Here is an 18,009-nt window from a genome sequence, read left to right on the forward strand (position 1 = left end):
TTTGATAACTCATGAGAAGATTCTCAAGTTGCTACAACAAGTTAAAAAAATACTTTACGTTATTTGTTTCTGAGTTGCCACAAAGAAGATAAGAGTAGCTAACTGCATGATGACAACAACGAAGAAATCAATGATTAACAAGCGGTAAAACTCCTCTCCTAAGGACGTCTCCCAACAATAGTCAGCTTCCTGCAATTTAAAAAAGCAAATTAATTCAAAAGATAATTGTAGAATAAATAACTTTCTAAGCAATTTCTTGATACTCCTGTACAGGTGTGAAGTGGGCAAGGTAACAGGGTAAGATGTGGTGTGGTGACATCTAAACTATTGTATCTGAGCGCCTCTGCAAAGACAGTGATTATGTATAAGTGATGGTGAAAGTGTTGAATGATGATGAAATTTTGTTCATTCTTTTTGGGCTTTTCCTTCTTTTTGGGTCACCCTGCCTCGGTGGGAAACAGCCAATATGTTCACCTGCCTTGGTGGGATATAGCTGGTTTGTTGAAAAACAAAAAAAAATATAATCATAACTAAGAGCTAAACCCACAAGGGTCATACAGCATCACCAATATAGAATTAATTTACATCACTTCTAAAAGCACTGGTTCACGAGAGTTGTGCGCTTACCATTAGTACTAACTCTACACACATAAAGCTTTAACCCGTAAACGGTCCAAGCAGATCTACGTTCACATGTGTAGTGCTCCAAAAGTAGATCTACGTTTTTTTTACATATTTTCAAATACAACAAAAAAAAGTAGATCAAAGTTTTTTTACACATTTTCAAATGTAAAAAAAAAAAAAACGAAATCTCCTTTTTTACACACTTTCAAATGTTGAAAAAACGTATATATATACGTTTGGACCGTTTACGGGTTAAGCTTCTAATACAAGTTACAAAATGACCAAACTGACCTGCAGACTTTCAGACAATATTTTGAAGTCACCAATGCCTTTATTAGTATTACTGTCATCAGTGTGAGTCGTGGAGTTGGGGTCTACTGCGTGCATGTACCAGAACCCCACCAATACTCCCAGAACTGTCAATTCTAGTAGTATAGTTCTGCCAAGGAAAATGCAAAAAAAAAAAATACATAAAAATTAGGTAATACATCAATTGTGTAAATATAAAAATCAGGTAATATAATACATCAACTCTAGCTTTATGGTGAATTTTTTTAGAGGTTTTAAAAAATCATATTAATTTTTTATGGAATACTGGAAATAGTTCTTGTAATTGTTGGTAACTCATGCATGAAGTAGAGGCACAAGGCAAGAGGAAAATAACAATGAAAGAATTTGAAACTACTTTGGTACACATATACAGTGGACCCCCGGTTAACGATATTTTTTCACTCCAGAAGTATGTTCAGGTGCCAGTACTGACCGAATTTGTTCCCATAAGGAATATTGTGAAGTAGATTAGTCCATTTCAGACCCCCAAACATACACGTACAAACGCACTTACATAAATACACTTACATAATTGGTCGCATTCGGAGGTAATCGTTATGCGGGGGTCCACTGTATACTAGAGAAAGTATAACAAATGGAAAAGTTAGAGAATGGCATAAGAGCAAAAATAAAAATAATAATAATGGGAAAACAAAACAAAAATAAAAAACACAGTGGTGGAGTAGATAGTGCAGAACTTCAATCAGTAGTATAAGACACCCATTAATAGAATAAAATAAGTGTATATTATACTATGTCTCAGAGCAGGAACCACATTCAGTGTGTGACTAAACACCTTAAATGTGGCAATATAATTATTACTGATAACATATACAAAGCTAAGAGGGCTGGAAAAATTTTGATGGGGAGGAGTAAATGGGATTAGGTCATATCTGAGAGAATCAGAGTTAAGGGAGGAGTTGTGGTAATACTGAATGATTATTTTTTGGGAAAAGTAAGTGAGTATAAGTGTATAGCAATGGGTTTTCTGCATGCACACTTAAATGTCACCCATCTCTGTACAAACATTGTATCATGCTGAAACAAAAATTATTATTAAGAATTGTGAAAGCATAAAAGTGGGATGTGAGAAGTAGGTTACAGCTTGTATGCATCTGAGGGCAAGAGGTGTATAGAAGAGATTTTGGGAGGTATTAAGTGAATGTTTAGGGAATTTTGAGCCAGGTGAGAGAATTACTGTTGTTGGGGATGTCAGTGGTAATGTGGGTTAGACATCTATGGTAACTCAGCTCAGTTCTTTATAAAGACATCCCCTCCTTCTCCCCTAATAACTTTATTTCCAATTTTTTTCCCCAGCTGCAACTTATTTCATGTTTCTCACATTACTCTACCTTATGAGAGTGACATATAGCCTGTGACGAGGAATCCTGTAGCCTTCCACCTTGACTATGATGCCAAATACCCAGGGTACAATGATGATAATACAAGTGACGATCAGAGGATAAACTAGGGGCCCAAATCCACTACTATCCTGAAAGACAACACTAGCATCATTCTTCTCATAAAATTTTGCTGACATAATAACTTCCATTAAGTGCTGGCAGACAGGCATCCTCATTCCCAACCTCGGAAATTATTTTAGCATACATACATACATACAGAGGTACAAAAAAAATACAGGTAAGAGCAGCATGCCAAAGCCACTTATATGCATAGCATTACGGGCTGGCTTAAAATTAACTTAAGATTAACTAAGCAATGATGAAATCAGTGATAAGAAATTATTGTAAACAGATAACTATAAAGCACAAATGAGTATTACAAAGACAGGTCATATGGTTGCATGCATTGCTGTTCATTCAGTAGAATGGAGTATTCTGTTAGGTAGTGTATTTAAAAAAATAACAAAGTTAGATTGGGTCCTAGGTTTAACATTTATGTGATATAATTGTGAGTAACATTTTGGATATACAATTTATAAGGTTCAGTTATTCAGTATTTATTTGGTTTTGAGTGAGTAAGTGAACTTTGAGAAGAGACTTGAATTTATAAACAGGTAGTGTTTCTTTTATATTTACAGGTAATGAATTCCAGATTTTAGGGCCTTTTATGTGCATTGAGTTTTTGCATAGCGTGAGATGGACACGAGGAACATCAAAGAGTGATCTGTGCCTTGTGTTATGGTCATGTGTTCTGTTGAGGTTGGCAAGGAGATGTTTGAGGGGAGGGTTAATATCAGAGTTAAGTGTTCTATGTATGTAATAGGTGCAATAATAAGTATGGATGTTTTGTATGGTGAGTAGGTTGAGTGTTTTGAATGTTGGTGGAGTGTGCTGCCTGTAGTGAGAATTTGTTATCATTCTAACTGCAGCCTTTTGTTGGGTAATTAGTGGTCTGAGATGGTTAATTGTTGTTGAGCCCCATGCACACTGGCTGTCTCCTTCCAAGGTATTATTATTATTAACATGAATACATTATCACAATTATTATATAATTATTATCATTTGTTTTCCTATTTTTTCATTACAGTATAGTACAGTATTATTATATGAATGTTATTATTACAGATTATTATTTATTATTGCACTACTGCAAAGACAGCTATTGAATATCTGATGCTTCATGTGTTTCCTCCTTTGGACTCTGTTTTGGTAAGGATTTTTTTTTTATTCCACCAGCCATCTCCCACTGAGGTAAAGTGACCCTTCCCTTCCCCCCCTCAAAAGAAAAAAAAGAGGAAACACATTCACCATCATTCATTCAACTGATTGTGCCACAAGAGCACTGAATGTGTTGTTCAATGTAAATGTTTAAAAAAATTATAATTTACTTACGGTCTTAGTAATAATATCTTTGTCAATGCCACTTTTGAGCATGGCATACATGGCCCAGCCCAGGAGGCCCAGGGACACCAGGACAATTGCCCAAAATAGCAGTTTAATGCACCAGCCTGCCAGCTGCCTCAACCATCCTTCTTCCTGCTCTTCACTTAGGAACTCTTGCAACAGCTCCTTCAATACACGCCAATGATTTATAATTAACTCACATAGAGGTTGTTTCATTTAATATACTAGTAAGAGGTAAATAGATAAGACTATGCAAATGTGTTGTACACTGATACTGTGCTTTGTTCATAACTGAAAGTATCTGGGTTGAACCTTGGGCAAGGTAAGACAAATGGGTAAGTCTCCTAATGCCTGCTGCTACCTATTACCTAACAGTAAATAAATACCTAGGAGTTAAGCGTCTATTCTGAGTCACATTGTGGGGAAATAAGCCACACTGCTTGGCTTTCTTAGGTTCTCCTGAGTTATTAACCCTTCAGGGATTATAATTCAAATAGTAGACCTTTTCCTCTGTCCACTACTCTCACTGCCTGGCTCCATGTATTATCACTGTTATCCCTTATTCCCAGCTCAAGGCATGGCGAGAAATACTGTGAACTGCATTTTCATAAATATTCAAGCCCATAATGTAATGACATGTTGTCTGCTGTAATTTCTGCCTGGGAAGTCTGGCAAGGTGAGTGGATGAAGGCTTCTTACCACACAGATTTTTTTTTTTTTTTTCAACAAGTCGGCCGTCTCCCACCGAGGCAGGGTGACCCAAAAAAAAGAAAGAAAATCCCCAAAAAGAAAATACTTTCATCATCATTCAACACTTTCACCACACTCGCACATTATCACTGTTTTTGCAGAGGTGCTCAGAATACAACAGTCTAGAAGCATACACATATAAAGATACACAACATATCCCTCCAAACTGCCAATATCCCAAACCCCTCCTTTAAAGTGCAGGCATTGTACTTCCCATTTCCAGGACTCAAGTCCGACTATATGAAAATAACCGGTTTCCCTGAATCCCTTCACTAAATATTACCCTGCTCAGATATGTGCATATTATGTTACATTTGTTTTAATAACACACTGGCTGTTTCCCACCGAGGTAGATGACCCCATGTTACATTTCTACCTTTGTATTTCAGCTATTTTATTTCTATTTAAATGGAAAACAAAAATTTGTGTCCATCAAAGCACCTAACACTATTTTTTCTGCAAGTTGTTCCTATAAGTATTGTTTATTTCAAAGCTTGGCCCTACCTAAAATACACTTACCATCCTGCAGGATGCCACCTACAATACCTACCAGTAGATACCCATTTGTTGCTAGACAAACAAGAGCAGCAGGTATATAAGACAACTTGCTCAATATCTCGTCCTACTTTGGGCATCATACCCAAATCAAAATGAAGAACAGTCTGGAAGAACTTAAGTTTCATCAAGAAGACAGTTATGGCTCTCAATATGAAACTATGAATGAAGACAAAATCGTAAAGGAAAAATTTATATACCAAAAGACTTCATGAGTTTCTAATACTGTACAAAAAAATGTCTTGATATACACCAGTCACAAGCCTTGGGTTAAATGATCATCATCATGGGGAAGAGTTAAATCCTCATTATCATACCCAGTATCATAGGTTAAGATCCCTTCATCAGTACAACGGCACCTTTTCCCCTGAAGTGTTCTAGGACTACACCAGCCCCTTTAACTCTTACCGTGAGCTTGCTACCTTGATTATCTTGAGCTCATTCCCTTGTATCTTACCTTCAGCTCATTATAAATACTCCTGTGCTTGATAGTGGCTGCTTTCTTTTCTGTGATACTAAAGTCCCACGAAGAAAACACTTTCTTCACAAAAGAGGCCGACATGTCATGTTCCACATCAATGTAATTATTCTTGTACAGGACAATCACCCTAGGAAAAGAGTACTTAGTCACTACTAATTAATCTACTAAATGATCCATTATATATAAAAGATAATAAATGCTATACATAGTGAAAAACTTATATTTTTTCAATAAAAAATTGCATTAAACATTAACCCGTAAACGGTCCAAACGTATATATACGTTTTTTCAACATTTGAAAGTATGTAAAAAAACTAGATCTTCTTTTTGTTTTTTTACATTTGAAAATGTGTAAAAAACTTTGATCTACTTTTTTTTTGTTATATTTGAAAATATGTAAAAAAAAACGTAGATCTACTTTTGTAGCACTACACATGTGAACGTAGATCTGCTTGGACCGTTTACGGGTTAAACAGAATGACTGACTAAAGAAAGTGTAATGAACACTTGTCAGTACTCAATATAAACCCACATGAAGATAGAAACTCAAAAAATTATTTTTTGTGAAAAAGACACCAGAAGGGGGTCAATATATGCAGATCAATTAATTTTCAGGGTGACCTGAAAAAGAAACACTTTCACCATCATTCGCACTATCACTGTCTTGCCAGAGGCATGCAAATATGACAGTTCAAATGTCACTCCAAAGAAGCAAATATCTAAAACCCTCCTTTAGAGTACTGGCATTGTACTTCCCACCTCCAGGACTCAAGTCCAGCTAACCGGTTTCCCTGAATCCCTTCAAAAATATTTCCTTGCTCATACTCCTATTATTATTATTATTTTTTTTTTCAACAAGTCGGCCGTCTCCCACTGAGGCAGGGTGACCCAAAAAAAAGAAACAAAATCCCCCCCAAAAAATACTTTCATCATCATTCTACACTTTCACCTCACTCGAACATAATCACTGTTTTTGTATTATTATTACTATTATTATTATTATTATTATTATTATTACTATCATTATATTATTATTATTATATGACCTATAAGAGTTATACAGCAGCTGTGGAACAAGGTAGTTAAAAGCTGTTTGATCACAGTGAGGGTCTAGGTTCGATTCCCGGTGAGGGTAGAAACACTGGGTATGTTTCCCTAAACTGGTTGTCTGTGTAATAATGGGTACCTGGGTGTTAGTCGACTGGTGTGGGTCGCATCCTGGGACAAAACTGACCTAATTTACCCAAAATGCTCTGCATAACAAGCGGCTTTCTATATAGTAGTGTGTCACTGATGTCAGCTAGGCCTTGCACATGTACATGTAGAAATAAAGAAAATACAGTGGACCCCGCCTTACGACATTAATCTGTTCCTGAGAGCTCATCGTAAGCTGAAATTATCATTAGCTGAATTAATTTTCCCCATGAGAAATAATGGAAATCAAATTAATCCATTCCTGACACCCCAAAGTATGAAAAAAAAAAATTTTACCACATGAAATATTAATTTTAATACACACAAACTGAAGAAGACATGCACAATTACTACTCTACTAAGAATAGAATCTATGACACTTACCTTTATTGAAGATCTGGTGATGATTGATGGGAGGGTAGAGTGTGGAAGTTATTGTTTAGAAGGGGAATCCCCTTCCATTAGGACTTGAGGTAGCAAGTCCTTTTCCGGGGATACTTCCCTTCTTCTTTTAATGCTACTAAGACCAGCTTGAGAGTCACTGGACCTCTGTCGCACAACAAATCTGTCCATAGAGCTCTGTACCTCCCGTTCCTTAAAGACTTTCCTAAAATGGGCCATAACATTGTCATTGTACAGGTTGCCAACACGAATTGCAGAAGCTGTGTCAGGGTGATTTTCATCTGTAAAGGTTTGCAGTTCAACCCACTTTGCACACATTTCCTTAATCTCTTTTTTCAGTTCCATACTAATTCTTGCCCTTTTTACCACAGGAATGGCACTAGACGCTTTCTTGGGGTCCATGGTGACTTATTTTGCAGTTACAAGCACTAAAAACACTGGGATAATGTGAAATGTACCGAATGTAGGCGTAGATGCAACCGTACTGGCTAGCTTGTAAACACTGGCGCTGAGGCCACACATGGGACGCGTTCCGGATGAATCACATAAGGTGAGTTTTTTATTGTGAGGCGAGGCAAAATTTTTGCGTTCAAATGCTTCGTATGGCGGATTTAACGTAACACGATGCGTTCACGAGGCGGGGGTCCACTGTACATTATATTATTATTATTTGTGTGATGGCAATCCCTTTGAAAGGTACAATAACAAGAACAAAACCAATAAAATGAAATTTCATTCAGTTTCTGAATGTGATAATTTGGTGAGAGCTAAAAAAATATTTTTCAATATCTCACATATTAAAAAAAATCATATGAAATGTCCATAAAAATCTATTTTACTACTGCATATTTCGAAGTAATTATAAAGCACTAACCTATGAAGAATGACAATCAGGTAGATCACATAGGCTAGGAAAATAACAAAGAAGTAAGCTCTGGAAATATTATAATGCACATCCTTCATGAGGGAAAAGCTGTCCGAGCGGTACGTCCCGTAGTACAATTCTGTCGATTCAAACCAGCCCTGAAACAAATAATAATGATTTATGTTAGGTAAAAGGACATGTGTGTGCACTTGATGTGACATTTTATTGCGACAACATTTCGCTCTCCAGTCAATTAGAATAAAAAGTCACAATATCATGGCTGGAACAATTCACAAATAATCTGTACTTAGGAGAGGCAACTTCTGACAACGTTTTGGTTCTTAGTGAACCACAATCATTTCACAACTAACAATGTGACAACTGTGCCTTCATAATGGTCCAGAACAGACTTAAGAGTCATTATAAATTTCCTCTCCCTCAATGATCATTTAGACGATCTGTTACTGGATAAAAGGTGTCTTGCAACTCAGTTGTAAAGCCTTCAGTTCACAATTAAAAAGATCTGGGTTTGACTCCTGGGGTAAACTGAGATACGTGGGCATGTCTGAAACAGTCCGATGCCTTAAAACAAAACTCTGAACAATTTATAATGTTTTCATATTAGTAGATTATAATTAACCATTTGCAGAGTGTTAATTACCAAGACATGAAGAAAATAATTATTATTATTATATTCACAGGGAAGTGCCAAACCTGAAGGGTTTGGGAATGGTAAGTTATCAAGCTCAATCCTAAGAAGAGAGATGTGTCTCCAATTCCTTAACCCTTAAACTGTCCAAACGTAGATCTACATTTGCACGCGTAGCGCTCCGACCTTGATTTTCTCCATAAGAAATAATGTGAGCAAACGTAGATCTACGTTTGGACAGTTTAAGGGTTAAATCAAGAGCCCTGAACCAGCACTAAGGCACCCACCCGCTAGGAATTTTTATTGACCTAAGAAAAGCTTTTGACACAGTAGACCATGGCATCCTACTCCACAAACTTGACCATTATGGTATAAGAGGCCATGCGCTTGCATATTTCAAATCCTACCTTACTAATAGGTATCAGTATGTCACCATTAAAGACACAGCATCATCAACACGACCACCTGATACTGGAGTTCCACAGGGAAGTGTCCTTGGGCCCCTGCTCTTCCTCATTTACATCAATGATCTTCAAACATATCCCAACACCTGAAACCCATTCTCTTTGCTGACGACACGACTTATGTCATCTCTCACCCTAATCTTGCCACCCTCAACACCATTGTTAACGAGGAGCTGCTCAAAATATTGACTTGGATGACAGCCAATAAACTTACACTTAACACTGACAAAACCTACTATATTATGTTTGGTAGCAGAGCAGGTGTTGCGCAACTTAACATTAAGATCAACAACACTCTAATTGCCAGACATAATAAGGGCAAATTCCTAGGCCTATACCTCGACAACAACCTGAATTTCAGCACCCATATCCAACACATAACAAACAAAGTATCCAAAACAGTTGGGATCCTCTCCAAGATGCGATACTACGTGCCGCAAATTGCCCTTCTCACACTATACCTTTCACTCATTTATTCATACTTCACCTCTTCTCACACTATACCATTCACTCATTTATTCATACTTCACCTATGTTATTTGTTCTTGGGGATCAAATGCAGCAACACACCTAAAGCCAATAATAACCCAACAAAAAGCTGCAGTAAGAATAATCACTAAATCCCATCCCTGGCAACACACCCCCCCACTCTTCATAGATCTAAACTTACTCCCTGTTCAGAACATCCACACTTACTACTGTGCAATCTACATCTACAGGATTCCAATATTAACCTTGACCTAAAATGCTTTCTTGATAGTTGTGACAGGACCCATAGGCATAACACCAGACACAAACATCTCTACAACATTCCCCGTGTCCGACTAAACCTCTACAAAAATTCAATGTATGTCAAAGGCCCTAAAATCTGGAACACCCTACCTGAAAACTCTAGAAATGCAGACACATTCATCTCCTTCAAAACTACCATTAGAAAACATCTTATCTTCCTGATACACCCAGTCAACTAACTACATAAGCACCACCTGGTGGTTCACACTTACACTCACTCACTCACCCATTTGACTATAAGCACAGAAATACGAATCTTAATCTTAAAATAATGAATCCTAACTAGTCATAAGTTTGCCTTTGATACTCCAATATAGAAACTATGTATTGTGCCAGAACAAAAGCATTCACATTGCTAAACTCACAAACTAGTATTTAGTCACTTGGTATTTAGTCAACTTACTCCATAATTTGTAATAATTTAGGGTTAAGAATTAATCTAAGTTTGCCCAAAATGCTTAGCCATGCTAGGAGTCCTAGTGGCCCTCTCTGTAATTAGTATTTTATTACATGTAAACCACACAATATGACTCCACACAATAACCAAAATCTGTAAACCCCACATTGTAATCCTTATAGAGAATAAACTTGATTGATTGATTGATTAAGAGTTTGGTCCTTAAATAATTTTCTTACTGAAGATATATGGAAAAAGGTGAAAATAAATAATAATATTAGAATATGGCATACCCGTGTCAAGGACAGGAAGCGCACGTCTTACCGAGTTCCCTCTAGTATGGGTGAGTCTGCGTCCCCACTGTCAGATCCAGTTATAGATCACCCCGATACATTGTTCATTTATGATGATAATGAATATAAAGCATCACAACTGTAGCTGGATAATATTCTGTAGGGAATCTCATATATGAAACATCCTCATACATAAAACATCCTACAAATTCAAAGGAAAATGTAAATGATAATAACCAAATTTTTGAAACAAAAATACTGATACAATTAAAATAAGAAAAGGCAGACTGTATGAAAAATGAATTGATAACAGAAGGTCTAAAAGTCGAAATGTAAACAAGAGGAAGAAAGACTCAGAAAACATGCACACTGAAGACTGCTTCTGTACAGAGTACTCCAAGGGAAGACAGAAGAGTATACAAGACTCAACAATAAATCAACTTAGTGTGCACAATGAATAAATACTTGTCATTCCAATTCTTTAAGGTAGGTTTAAAGCCTATGAACTGCATGAGGGTCATTAAAGTTGCATATCACCTGTACACCATCAGCTAGGAATATTTTAACCACTAACACAGGGATTAAAATAAACTCATGTACTGATTTTCACTCAAGAGTAATTAATGTATATATCCTGAGTGATACACCCCTCTAAGTATATTTACAAAGAAATGTACACCTCTCAGTGAATGTATATAAAGATGTACACCTCTCAGTGTATACAGAAAGAGATGTACACCTCTTGGTGTATACACCTTATGTGCCACTACACATTCCAATGTGTGGTTGCAGGGGTTGAGTCACAGCTTGTGACCTCGAGAGTGTGAGCATGGCTGTGAGCCAACCAGTGGTGGAAAGATACAACACAAAGTCTCCTTTACCCATACACTGTCTTTTACTTACCCCAACACAGGAGTCCTCTGCCTCATTCACTAAAATTGGCAAATGTTTAACTCGTAAATGGTCCAAACGTATATATACGTTTTTTTCAACATTTGAATGTAAAAAAAGTAGATCTTTTTGTTTTTTTACATTTGGAAATGTGTAAAAAAACTTTGATTAACTTTTTTTTTTGTTATATTTGAAAATATGTAAAAAAAAAAAACGTAGATCTACTTTTGTAGCACTATACATGTGAACGTAGATCTGCTTGGACCGTTTACGGGTTAAATGCTTAATTTCAGTGTAACTTTGTTACAATTAATTATCTTTTGATTGACTGAAATTTTTTTAATACGTTGGCAGTTTCCCACTGAGGCAGGATGACCCAAAAAAGAAAGAAAAACCCAAAAAGAAAGCAAAAACTTTCACCATCGCTCAACACCCCCCATCACATTACATTTATTATATCACCATTACATTTATATAATTATAATTTACATAATTATATAAGTCTTTATACAAATAAATCACTCCATGCACAAAGGAGGGAAATAAAGTAAAAACGTATTGCAAAATTAACTACGATATATCTGGAGTTAATAAAACCATGCTATGTTATAAAAGCACATTAATAAAACCATGCTATGTTATAAAAGCACATTAATAAAACCATGCTATGTTATAAAAGCACATTAATAAAACCATGCTATGTTACAGAAACACACTGTACTAATAAAACCAAGCTAAGTTATAGATCTATACTAATGAAAACCACATAAAATTATTTTGTAAAATCTTCACTGGAAAAACAATTACCAATAGCAAAAGACCTATCTCATACTTTTAATCTGGATTCCGGCATACAAAATTTTATCCACCGTATTTCGCGGCTTATAAGACTTGTTTAAGTTTCAGTGGCTCGGCACTGGATGTAACTGTGGGAGCTACAGCCCACCCCACACCCCAAACTTATAACTCCCATCACTGACCTTCAGTTTATAGGACACAGGGCAGTTTTTGGAGGCATTTTATGGAAAAATGCATCTCATAAACTGCAAAATATGGTAATTAACCCGTAAATGGTCCAAACGTATATACTATACGTTTTTTCAACATTTGAAAGTATGTAAAAAAATAGTTCTTCTTTTTGTTTTTCTACATTTGAAAATGTGTAAAAAACTTTGATCTACTTTTTTTTGTTATTATATTTGAAAATATGTAAAAAAAATTAGATCTACTTTTGTAGCACTACACCTGTGAACGTAGATCTGCTTGGACCGTTTACGGGTTAAAAAAATAATATATTAATACAGCGGACCCCTGCTTAACGATCAGCTCCCAATGCGACCAATTATGTAAGTGTATTTATGTAAGTGCGTTTGTACGTGTATGTTTGGGGTTCTGAAATGGACTAATCTAATTCACAATATTCCTTATGGGAACAAATTCGGTCAGTACTGGTGCCTGAACATACTTCTGGAATGAAATAATATCATTAACCGGGGGTCCACTGTATTTGTGTTAAAAAAATTAAGATTCTAACTCATTATTTTTTCCATGCCACTGAGATGTTATCCTATCTCAGCTCATTTCAAAGCCCATCCTTATTTAAAGTATTTAATGCAAGTAGAACATTAGAAATAAGTAATATTAATATGTAATTTTACCACTATGAGAGAAATAAAATTTCATGCACTTGATTATGGTCTCTCAATCATGTTCTCAAGTTGCAGATCCTTGACAGTGTTGGTACGCGATCATGAAAGCATTTTGATTTTAACTCCCATTCAGCCGGGCTGTGGCTCATACGTTGGTTTGCGTGCAGCCAGCAGTAACAGCCTGGTTGATCAGGCTCTGATCCACCAGGAGGCCTGGTCACAGACCGGGCCGCGGGGGCGTTGACCCCCGGAACTCTCTCCAGGTAAACTCCAGGTAAACACAGTAGTCACGGTATGTAACAATTTGTGGCATTATATAGTGTGGTAGATTCTCACATAACGTGTGCGTTACATTCCCTTCCCCTCCCTCCCTTTCCAAGGTGCCTTTGGTGTACTTTTGATATACCTTTGACATACCTTTGATATACCTTTGATATTCCTTATACAGTCCTTTGATATACATACATTTGATATGCATTTGAGATACATTTGATGTTTTGAGAGTTTCCCTGCTGCCACAGCTTGACCCTAGGCCAGGGACCCACTATCAACTAACACTTAGTCTGATGATTATTAATATTAGGTATTACAAAGGTGACAGAAGTGTAGACACATTTTGGGGTTTGTACAGCACATGGGTGGGATGGGGAATGGAAGGCAGTCAGGCTCAATCCAAGAAAAGAAAGTTCAGGCCTAATTCTTTGGATCAAGAACCCCTCTCACCAGCATCAAGGAACCTCCTAATAATCAAAGGCAGCAGATATAAGGGGACTTGCCCATAGATCTCATTTTGCCTAGGAATCAAACCAGGTCCCTTCGGTTGGGAGTCGTATGTGTTACCACTGAGGTACACTTCACCTCTTCTACAGTATCATCATCACCATTATTATTATTATTGTTATTCACAAGGAAGCACTAAACCAGCAGAGGTGACACAGCACCTGGGAAATAAACAATCAGGTTTTATCCGAGGAAGAGAAGGGTAGCTCTAATTCCTTGGATCAAGATCCCTTTACCAACATCAAGGCACCCATCCCCCTTGAAGGGCTCTAAAGCACCAAGTGTTGTCTCTAGGGAAAATTAATTAGCCAAAATGCAGGTGAATTTTTCAATGACTAGATATCAAAAATTTTATTTGTAATTTTTATCATTAAATTTGTGATGAGGTGCAAGAATTTTCCTAATTTTATTTTCGGTGCAAGTGGTTACGGCTAGCTACAACTGGTGCATAAATCAAGTGGTCTCTTACCATTGACTACTGTCCTGCTTCCTTGGCTGAATGCAAGAGGTAAAATATTCCGTAAGACTTTCACATCATTATTCACATAACAAATACATATCAACACACTGGCTGTCTCTCACCAAAGTAGGGTGACCCCTCATCCTCTCAAAAAAATATTCACTGTCATTCATTCAATAGTAATTCATACACAAAAACATTTAAATATATAATACAAAGACCCACAAGGAGCCAGAAGCAAATACAAGGCGAACTGGGAGTTGTATATTACGATATACAACTGAGGTCCTGAGTTGAAGGCAGAAATACATAGCTCCTACCTCACTTTGTTTCCTTCTAGCTACATGTATATAAACATAAAATAATTATTGCCACTGTAGTCTTAAGTTAGGCTTAAGCTTGCCCAAAATGCTCTGCATAACCATGGGCTTTCTGTAAGCACAATCAAATGCCATACATCTCTGTACAAACACTGTATCATGTGGAAATAAATCTGACTCTGACTTTGACATGTGGGTTTTTGTGTTATACCATCTGTACCAAACACATACAAACCCCACATATTCACAAAATTACCTAATAAAAAAAGAGCAATGCAACTGATTAAAAAAAATACGAGTAAACTAAAATTAGGCATAAAAAATACTTAATTACTTAAACTACAATTCATTAATTAAATTCACCAGACAAATATTGTACAAGACTACAGCACAAGCATAAAATAAACTATGTATACATGAAATCAATACACTTTATACACAAACATAAGAACAAATGGGAATTCACCTAAAATAAATCATAAACCAATATTTTCTTGCCTACTCTGTACCAGACACGCATGCATAAAATTAACATACATGCAAAATCAATGGATTTGATGCAAAAAATAAGGAGAAAATATTTACGAAAGACAACTTGCTGCAGCCCGCAGAGATACCACTGTTATGTGGCATGGATTGCTAGGATGAGTGGAGGATTGGTGGTATTGATTGCTAGGATGAGTGGAGGATTGGTGGTACTGATTGCTAGGATGAGTGGAGGATTGGTGGTACTGATTGCTAGGATGAGTGGAGGATTGGTGGTATTGATTGCTAGGATGAGTGGAGGATTGGTGGTATTGATTGCTAGGATGAGTGGAGGATTGGTGGTACTGATTGCTAGGATGAGTGGAGGATTGGTGGCATTGATTGCTAGGATGAGTGTACAACTGGTGGCAATGATTGCTAGGATAAGTGTATGACTGGTGGCACCAACTGCTAGGATGAGTGTACGACTGGTGGTACCAACTGCTAGGATAAGTGATGAATGTTATCAGATACTCATGTGAGCTGCTTCTCCCTCTTAATACACTAGACTTATTAATGTTGCTACTAGACATGTTATCTAAATAAAAATTTATGCATTAATTTGATTGGAAAACAATAAGATACGGCACATATTGTGACAACACCTTCAAATTTTAAACACAGGCATAGCAGTTCACTTTCTTTAACCACAGTTAACCACATTACTGATGCTTGGTTATAAGAGTATTACTGTTTGGTCCCTAGTATTCCACACACAAGTAAAAAATTTATACATTTTAAATGAAGCAACTAACGCAAAAATATCTACTGTGATTTTGTGCAAGGGAACAACGTGCACACGAAGGAGCTTTGTCAAGAGTCACATTTGGGATGACTCAGAACAGTGTCTGAGCAACATAAAGAGGAGAAACCAAAGAGGGTGTCCAGAGTTGCAGGTTGACAAAGAAAGAGTTAAAAAATGAAGTGCTGGGACACTGCAATCATCAAATGTGAAAATAAGTTAAGCAACAGACTGCTAATCTTCATACACAATGAACAAGAGTCATCATGTACAGTACATTGCTGACACTAAGTTGATGCAGCATTGAAAGTGGAATAAATATTTTGCACTGGTAAAGCACTGAAAAAAATAGCAAAGCTCATATAGTATTAATCTCTTATGTAGAAGATAAAAGGAAATCCTACTAATGTATTTAGAAGTACTGTAAGTACAGTACTAGCAAAATATTCAGGCTGCTGTGTAAGATCATGTGGCTTAAAACTAGCACATTTAAGACAATACATTTCAATACTACATTACTTGAATACAAAAACAAAATTACTACTAATAAGAAATGCTGGACTTTTAAAATGGAAAATAAAGTTTATGGAATTACTGCAAATAACAAAAATTCTACTTACAGCACCAGTTAGCCAATCTAAAGGACCAAACACTTTGGTGGTGTCATCGTTCTCGATGGACGGAATCACTTTCTTTGTGGTGGTGCTCAGACTGGTGGGTCTCCGTGTTCCAGCAACGCTTGTAGTGGCAGGAGAATTACTTACAACTCTAACTGTACCAGGTTTTCCTGCCACCAAGAAGAAAGAGCTAAATAAATATATACTGTATTATTATTATTATAATCAAGGGGGAAGCGCTAAACCCGGAGGATTATACAGCGCCTGAGGGGGGGGATGTGGAAGGCATTCAGGCTTAATTCAGGGAACTGGAGCACAGATCCAATTCCCTAAATCAAGAGCCCCTCACCAACATCAAGGAACCTTCCTTGAGGGGGGGGGAATATATACTGTAGAAACCCTCATTTACAGTGACAAAAAAAAAATTTACATGGATTAGATGTAAATTTGTACAGTAAACCATTGATGTACCAGTCCTAAAATTTAATGGACTACATGTATATTCAATAAATTTACTGTGTTAATGGTCTTGGACCAGGCCGTGGGGGCACTGACCCCTGAAACCTTCTCCAGGTACTAATTCAATGCCTGCATTACACATACAAGAGTAGTTATCTGAAAAATAAAATAATGGAATAAAATACAATATTAAATACTGTGGTACCCCGAGTTACAAACTTTATTCATTCCAGAAAGCTGTCTGAGTGCCAATACCAAACAAATTTGTTCCCATAAGGAATAATGTAAATTAGATTAGTCCATTTCAGACCCCCAAAAATACACCTACGAAAGCACTTACAAAAATACACTTACATAATTGTTCAAGTTGGGAGCTGTTCAAAACTCGAGGTACCACTGTACTATGATACAAAATGATTATTCCATATACAGTATGGTAGAGTATAACAGAATTTATGAGAATAGGTCATCAACACTGAGCTTCTGATTCCAAGAAATATTACCAGAAACATTCTTAAATGAGAAACCCAGAGGAGTTGCACCAGTTGTGACTGGCACATCAGTGGTGGTGTGAGGCATGGAGGTGTCATCATGCAGTCGAGCCAGCAGCTGGGGTGTCAGCAGAAATCCACACCTGAAAAACAATTACTCTCAATAAAATACATACTTCCAAAGCAAGAACAAAAATTATTTCTCATACAATTCTGCAGCCTATCCTCACAATACATACTAGTACAGTTCAGTACAATACAGTACCTTATTTTTCCCATTTAAAATACACTGAGATATAAAACAGCTTGTTTTCAAAGGAACATTATGAAAAAAAATGATCTGAAAGTGGCAATTTCATTTTGAATTATACACAGTCAAGTAAAGAAAATGTGATACAGTAGATACTCAATGCCTCTACTATTGCCAATGTCTTAAATGATGTACACAGTACAATATCATACATGAAATTCT

At 36.6% G+C, this 18,009-nt stretch overlaps 1 protein-coding gene across 3 annotated transcripts in view; it reads right to left on the reverse strand.

The window, feature by feature from the left end:
* Positions 1 to 18,009, reverse strand: part of LOC128704303 (transmembrane channel-like protein 7) — a 51,636-nt gene that overhangs the window by 22,724 nt on the left and 10,903 nt on the right. For all 3 annotated transcript variants that reach the window (XM_053799447.2, XM_053799448.2, XM_070103147.1), the window contains 8 exons: positions 17,550 to 17,680; positions 16,591 to 16,757; positions 8,018 to 8,166; positions 5,524 to 5,674; positions 3,750 to 3,926; positions 2,307 to 2,446; positions 916 to 1,063; positions 59 to 189 (listed from right to left, as the gene is read on the reverse strand). In XM_053799447.2, the coding sequence (XP_053655422.1) occupies positions 59 to 189; positions 916 to 1,063; positions 2,307 to 2,446; positions 3,750 to 3,926; positions 5,524 to 5,674; positions 8,018 to 8,166; positions 16,591 to 16,757; positions 17,550 to 17,680 (1,194 nt within the window). The remainder of the gene's footprint in view (positions 1 to 58; positions 190 to 915; positions 1,064 to 2,306; positions 2,447 to 3,749; positions 3,927 to 5,523; positions 5,675 to 8,017; positions 8,167 to 16,590; positions 16,758 to 17,549; positions 17,681 to 18,009) is intronic.

Source organism: Cherax quadricarinatus, chromosome 84, assembly GCF_038502225.1.
Source record: "Cherax quadricarinatus isolate ZL_2023a chromosome 84, ASM3850222v1, whole genome shotgun sequence".
Taxonomy (NCBI): Eukaryota; Metazoa; Arthropoda; class Malacostraca; order Decapoda; family Parastacidae; genus Cherax; species Cherax quadricarinatus.